Source organism: Polyodon spathula, chromosome 16 (assembly GCF_017654505.1).
Source record: "Polyodon spathula isolate WHYD16114869_AA chromosome 16, ASM1765450v1, whole genome shotgun sequence".
Lineage (NCBI taxonomy): Eukaryota > Metazoa > Chordata > Actinopteri > Acipenseriformes > Polyodontidae > Polyodon > Polyodon spathula.
The window spans coordinates 8,811,142-8,818,674 of NC_054549.1; the positions used below are offsets into that span (position 1 = coordinate 8,811,142).

The following is a 7,533-nucleotide window of genomic DNA, read 5'->3' on the forward strand; positions in this document are numbered from 1 at the left end:
CTTGACCAAAGAAGACTTGATTTGATTCAAGCATTCAAAATTCTAAAAGGTATTGACAATGTCGACCCAAAGGACTTTTACAACCTGAAAAAAGAAACAAGGACCAGGGGTCACAAATGGAGTTTAGATAAAGGAGTATTCAGAATAGAAAATGGGAGGCAGAATTGTGGGGGTCTGGAACCAACTCCCCATTAATGTTGTTGAAGCTGACACTCTGGGATCCTTCAAGAAGTTGCTTGATGAGATTCTGGGAACAATCAGCTACTAACAACCAAACGAGCAAGATGGGCAGAATGGCCGCCTCTCGTTTGTAAACTTTCTTATGTTCTTATCCTACACTTTTTCTGTGTTCACTTAGTACCCAAATACATTAAGCATGTTCGGTGATGCCAAGCATCCAGACTACGTTATAAATGCTGCACGCTTCTTCTATTTTAAACATGTACCCATTGTGCAGACCAAGGTCTCAGTTTCTCACGCAAAAGATCCACTTCAAGTATTGCACTGCTCCTTTAAGACCTGAGCCGACGCGAAGTGGCCAAGTGTTTCAGCAGCTGAAGGGATACTCCCCTTTTACGGATTATTCAACAAGTGACCAGACTCGTTATGTCATTGGAAGCAGCTGGAGGTCTAACAGAGCTCTAAAGGGAGGGATTAATTTGTCTTAATGCACTGGTGGAAAAAAGAGCCCGTTGTGTATCTACTGTTTACATCTAGAAACAGATGTTGTAAAACAGCAAAGCAAGCTGTGTATAGGACTGCAATTTCACCGCGGATCTCCCGGTCCCGACTCGAACTAAAAAGCAGAAGCATGGGCATACCGGGCAAATGGAGAGCTTGACGTTATTGTGACAAGGCACTGTCCAAGACAACAAGACGCTTTTCAAGGGAAGGACGCTGTCGCGTTTATTTTTTATTAGTGTTCCTCTACAGTCTCTCTTTAAAAAAAAAAAAAAAACTTTTTGTAATATATCCAGGATTTTTTTTTTTTTTTTTCATTTTTTGGAAATGGGGGACAAACACACTAACTTATTTGTAGATTGTAGTTAAGACGAAAAAAAAGTTATTAATCTGCCTCGGAAATAATCAACTAGGTGTCAGATAACATGAATATTATAAAGCTTTAACGTTAGAAAATAACAATGTCGGGATGTGGGGACAATATTGATGTAACTGAAATTAATATGATAGTACAAAAAAGCAAATACAATATTGAAAGTTCAATAGAAAACTAATAATAATAATAATAATAATAATAATAATAATAATAATAATAATAATAACATCCACAGGACAGTACGGTGTTGGATGCTGAAGTCTGGGGACAGCTCATGCATGCTGAATTGCAATACCCAAGCAGTCTAGGAAGGCGACAGTGGCAGTATGGTGGCGGAACGGGCTCTGCTTGCCGCAAGACAGGGAGACGTGGACACCTTGAAAGTGTTGTTCGCTGAGAAGGTTCTGCACGCCGGCATCAAGGACGCTCTCGGGGCTTCTCCGGTGCACCACGCCGCCCGAGCAGGGAAGCTTACCTGTCTCCGTTACCTGGTGGAGGATGCCGGTCTGCCCGGGAACAGCCACGCCAGGAACGGAGCGAGTCCGGCGCACGACGCCGCTGCCACCGGCAACCTAGCATGCCTGCAGTGGCTTGTCACCCGTGGAGGTTGTGGAACGGAGGTAAATATTTTATTTATAAATAATTAATAAATTAAACTTTTGTTGCAGGCTGCTGTTGCTGCACATTCTTAGGACATACTTGGAAAAGTCTCCCTGAGCGTCCTTAATATAATTTCACTTTATGGTTCCCTATTATTATTATTATTATTATTATTATTATTATTATTATTATTACTACTTTGATTTCTGGTTTGGAAGTGTATGTGAATAGTATTTAATTTAACTGGGTTAATATACTATATTGCAAATTAATACATTAGGACAAAAAGGGGCATGCATTCAATAGTTTTTGTTTTATTAATTTATTATTTATCTTTTGAATTTGCCTTCAGATTTAGCTGATAGCTTCTAATCACATTTGGTGCTTGTCCAAATTGTTGCAGCTTTGCTGAAATCTTAGCATATGTCCTGTCATCATCACTGCACACTGAGTCCAAACAGAAGTTCCATGCTTTGAAGCCTCAAAGAGGCGTGCAGTAGAGCATGAGGACACCAGTAGAAAAAGGGTTACCAGTTCAGATTGAGTAGGGCACCCAGTGCCCAGTTTGCACTGCAGTGTCAGTGCAATGGTACTGCAACAGGGGTCACTGGTAGCACAAAGGCAGCTACAGTGATACAAGGCAGCTTGGATTCCCTTTCACAGAAATGATGCAGATTGCACTTTGACATGTGAAGACCTTGATTAACCGTTCCCCGTTGGTACAAGCAGCATGACAGCGTAAGGTATGCCAATGCTATTTAGGATTGTGACACACACAGGGACTGAAAGGTCTAATCCAAACTCTGTCATATTAATCTGTGCATGCTTTTTAACAACTGCAGGTTCCTTACTGGAATAAATACATGTTGTTGGGGAGGGGGATTTAGAAAGAATGTGTGCTAAAATGAACTGAATAAATGGGTCTAAACTGGGTTGGGGGATACAATAAAAACAGGGTCTTTGTCTTTGGAAGCAGCACATAATACCTGCAATTATTTATCCAGGATCAAACTTAAAATCAATTGCAAATGCACTGCTGCTTTTAATATTAGGGCTTCAGTATTTAAACAAAAGATCAGTAAATTGGTTCTGGACCTTCGCAACTTCTAGCAAGGCATGGGCAGCACAATCGTTTTGAATGAAGACCTTAAAAACTTCCAACAAACTAAGTCATGTTTATACACTCTCTGGTCAATGTCTTCATCAATGTAATGCTGAAGGCACTCTACTGCCCATCACAGCACTGCATGCTGCACAGGAGCACAGGTGATCATTATTTGCTTATAGTTGGGAAGCCCACAGCAATTGCTATAGAATGTATCACTGGCAAATGCTGTACTGGTGGCCTGTTTGCACAGCATTGCTGTAACTGTGTCTGATTTAAATACCGACACCCATCATTTATATACCAGAATATCTGTTGCTAAATTGCTAAGAGAGTCAACAACTCACCCCTGGGAGAAAACAACAGCAGGATTAATAGAGATGCAAAGTGTGGCAGTATTTAGAACCAGAAGTTCAGATCATTTAAAACAGCCGTCGAAGCTGTTAAAATGAATACAATGGGATGCATATCTTTATTTTGTGTGTTTTGATATATTCCGAGTACATTGTGTTATCAAAACCACCCTGCAGTAATGTAATACAGAAATACTACAAGAAACTGGTAGCACATTAAGTATCTCTAATTCCTGTGTATTTACATAGTAGTTTCTTAGTAAACACATGTGTACTTACACATCATTACAATGTTATTTTGCATACTTAGTGTTTTTAATCTTTTTGCATGATATATGCGGTTTGTTTACCTGCTGCTCTAATTATAGTCAATAGGGTAGCATTTTTTATTAAAGCCAACAAGTGTTTTTCTGTGAAGCAGCTAATCTGTTGCAAAGATAGGCACAGATTACTAAAAAAGCAGGTTAGTTCTGAGCAATCGCTTCAGTTCTCTTGTCTGTCTTTTAAAAAAAAAAAAAGTTAGTTCCCAGCTTTAAAAAACGAAACTGAATGCCTTCTTTCAACCTTGCAGCCTTTATATTCTCTTTGATTTGCAACTGTGTATTTTCGTGACCCTGACACTAACTGACAACGCATTTAGAGCAGCTGATTCTTGCTTCAGAAGAATTCCACAGCAAACATTGCTGGCTTAAGCTGTAAATGATATAGCCAGTAATAAAACAATAACAACACAAAAAAACGTATAGGTGCCGCAATGGGTTGGCCAGCCTGGGTTGAGAAAACGAATGTGCCTGATGCTTTAAGAGCGTTAAATGCATTACTGGGGATCTGGAAGGGAGGCTATTTATAGACAAGGAGATTAGGCAGACATGCTAGCACAATGAGCGCAAACAAGTAAGACGGTGGGTACCAGAGTAAGGCGTGGCATGTAAGGATAGCGGTGCTTTTACTGTGGACCATCACCTCCTTCTGTTCCATCAGCCACTCCCATTGTCACCTCTCTGCTGCACCTGATCGAAATTGTTTTATTGTTTTATTCTCGCTTTACGATTACAAAGGTTGCTAACAGCACTGAGCCCTTTGGTTGGTGTGCAGTGTTGTCGCAACAGACAGTTTAAAGGGGGGGGGGGGGGGGGGGGGGGGGGGGTGGGGGGGCCAGTGTGTTGTTAAGTGTTATTCTTATAGGGAATGAATAAAATGTTGCGTCAGAGTTATGGTTTATCTAAGACTATGTTGTTGTGCAATCTTATTAAGCTGTCATATATGTTTCGCCAATGCAGTCTAAAAAAAGGGTTCTAAAACTACAGATGGCAGGGGGTATTGGACTTACTTGGCTTGGAATGGAATCACAGAATAAACATGGGTGGAGTTCTTGGTAAATAATACAATTCACTCTCTCATATTATATAGATAATATTATAGACATATATATATACATAGATATATATATAGAACTATAAAGGTTTTAGTTTTTTCTGCTGATGATTTTGCATCTGTCTACATTTTATCATTTGAGAAACCAAGCCTCCATCTTGAATTGAGATTATTAATTTGGGCTGCTAGCAGTCCCAATGCCTGCTGTGTCACTGAGCCGTGAATCTAATTGAAGTGGCACGTGTTTTAATTCTACTCAGATGTTAACACGTCATCATTAATAGGTGTTAATAAGAGCATCCTTGAAAGCCGAGCATGCAGAGCACTCATTGCAGTGCCTGCAGCACAGTCACAGCGCAGTCACTTGATGCAATGCAAACTGGACAAGCCCAAAGCATGCTTTTATTTAGCCTTTGCATGCATTCGTCTGAGTGCATAAGTGCAGATAGTTCGTAATGTTTACAATGCACAAAAAAGAATGCATTTGGATGTCTTTCCTAACATTGGGTTACTCTGCTACCTCAGTTTCTACAAATCCCCAAAAGTCTGAGATACAGATGAGAAAAAAAATCACACAAACCTGTTGTTCTGTACATCTTACAGCCAACGTGATGTGTCTAATGGGTTCATCTCTTTCACAAAACATTGCCCTATTAGGTCCTAATGAAGTGAGCACACTCTGTAAATGTAGTATGACAATACCTTTAGATTGGCCCTTAGTTGACCAGGTTCAACTGCACAGTAGATTCTTTCTAATCTGAACCCTGGTCATTTGAATTGATCTGTAATCTAAACCACGTTGACCTAATGCAATGCAGACTGGCAGCTGCTGTAGATGTCATCAATATCATAACCCTACGAAGACATGTGTAAAACATTTACAGCGCTATATGTACATATCTGTGTATGGCTATATATTTTTTATTATAATTCGATTTTAAGTATAAAACCTGACATTTTTAGTATGGTACAGATTGCAGATTAAATTATAAATCTGAAGAGGATCCAGGCTGGTTCTGATCACCAGTTTTAATTTTAAATTTTTTTTTTTTCTGTTCGGCAGGACCGAGACAGCTCCGGGGCCACCGTGCTACACCTCGCGGCTCGGTTTGGCCACCATGAGATCACAGACTGGCTCCTGAAGGGCGGAGAAGGGGACCCCAGGGTAGCCACGGACACAGGAGCCCTTCCTGTCCACTACGCAGCGGCCAAAGGAGACCTCCCCTCGCTACGACTGCTTCTGGGGCACAGCCCGAGGTAAGGAAGGGAGGACCGTGCTTCGGCAAAATATTTTAGTGCCAAAATATGGTCAGCTGAAAAGCTGCATATATAATGGCACAGTTGAATCTGACACTGGCTCAAAGGCATGCTTCATTGTTAAACTGTTGATTTATTTTGTTGATTCAATCCATGTCCCCGATACCACCTCAAGAGAGGCCAAGTTAGTTCAGGCTGCCTTGGCAGAACTTTGTGAGTTTCTCAGATTTAAAAACCAAGGTGTTAGCCCTGCTTAAAAGATGCATCATCCTGAAGTGTTTAGCTGCACTGTAACGAACATCACCCATGTCCGTTCTTGTACGGACATTTTTTGGAGAGTCAAAATTGATGCAAATATTGAGAATCAGAATTTTGTTATTTTGCAAAACGCACCTACAGTACGTGGAACAATAACACAGGTTGGTATTTATTTATTTTTTATTTTTTAAATAAGCCTTTTGCAGATCAGGTCCTAGTAGGTACTGTTGTGTGCCCTCTGTATATGTAATCTGGGAAGAAAGTGTAATGGAATACATGGTAGCAACACTATTCCATTGCCAGTCAGGAAGTGAATTGTGGTCAGGGATGCATAGTTTTTTTGCTTTATGTGTTGGGAGTTCTTTTGCTCCAGAATAGTTTGATTTAAGTAGGGTGGTAAGACAAAAATTGTTTGTCTTCGCACAATCTACGAAATTTTTTTTTTTTGGAGATTCTGTCACGCCCTTAAACAAAAACTATTCTTTATAGTCTCTTTATCTAATAGGTGTTATTTTTCTATACCACCCAAACCAATTATCGACATGTGGGGTACTTCTTGGGATCATCTAAAGTACGCATATTTGGACGCAACGAACTAATTTAGGGGACTTAGTGCCACGTCCGTGCCTGTCAATGACGTTGGAGGGACTCGTGACAATAAACCCCACCTAACCACAATCGTGCTCAGTGAGACGTCCGAGCTTAACGTATCCACAGTGGTGCAAGACCCCACATCACCGATAGCCGAGAAGTCGAAGTCTCCGATAAGCACGTGACTCAAGCACTAGGTCTTGGCTGGTGTCAAGTCCAGGCAGCATAGGTTTCACAAACAGAAAGCGAGACAGAGTTATTTAAAACCTCTCCTCCTTTGCTAGGCCGTGCTATCGCTAAGTCCTGCAGGATTACTGCAGAAGTACTGATGCACTGGGAATTTTGTTCCCAGGCATAGTCAGGGAAGATAGAATGATCAGCCTGAATATAAATATTTGTGTTTGATTGTGACTGTACACCCATGGGGGCCCCTGTGTTATCTTCTGTATTGACAGCATTATTAGGGCTAATATTGACTCACTGTGAGTCCCTGCAGTGATATTTTTCACCTCTGATGTACTGATAACCCTGGGGCCAGATGTTGTAGAGTATAGTCTGTATACTTCACTGCTCTAGTTCCACATTACCCCAGTTGCTATGACGAGAGCCAAAAGTTTCGACGTGACCGTGGTCAGGACACGAGCACAGACACGAAACTGACACACGCGACTAACAGGAGTAAACCGGGCCAGATCACGTTCGCAATACGGGTGGAGGGGATTAACACTTCGAGAATAGCGAACTCAGGAGTCCTAGGACGCACATGACGATTGTTATCCGCACTTGGTGCACTCTCAATCCCACCTTTGAGAAAATGTGCAGTGACAAAACATACTGTCTTTTCAAAGCTGCATTCTGCATTGTTGTGCTGTGCTGTGCTGTGCTGTGTGCGTGTTGTGCGTTTGTGTGCCCTCTGTGTGCTGGGCTTGTTTGCCGAA

The 7,533-nt window shown here is 41.3% G+C and overlaps 1 protein-coding gene across 1 annotated transcript; it reads left to right on the forward strand.

Moving 5' to 3' along the window:
• The first annotated feature begins 1,295 nt into the window (after positions 1–1,295).
• LOC121328916 (espin-like) lies at positions 1,296–5,750 on the forward strand. The gene is made up of 2 exons (XM_041274061.1): positions 1,296–1,677; positions 5,553–5,750. The coding sequence occupies exons 1-2, from the start codon at positions 1,384–1,386 to the stop codon at positions 5,748–5,750; spliced, it is 492 nt and encodes a 163-aa protein (XP_041129995.1). The 5' UTR covers positions 1,296–1,383.
• Positions 5,751–7,533: the final 1,783 nt, after the last annotated feature.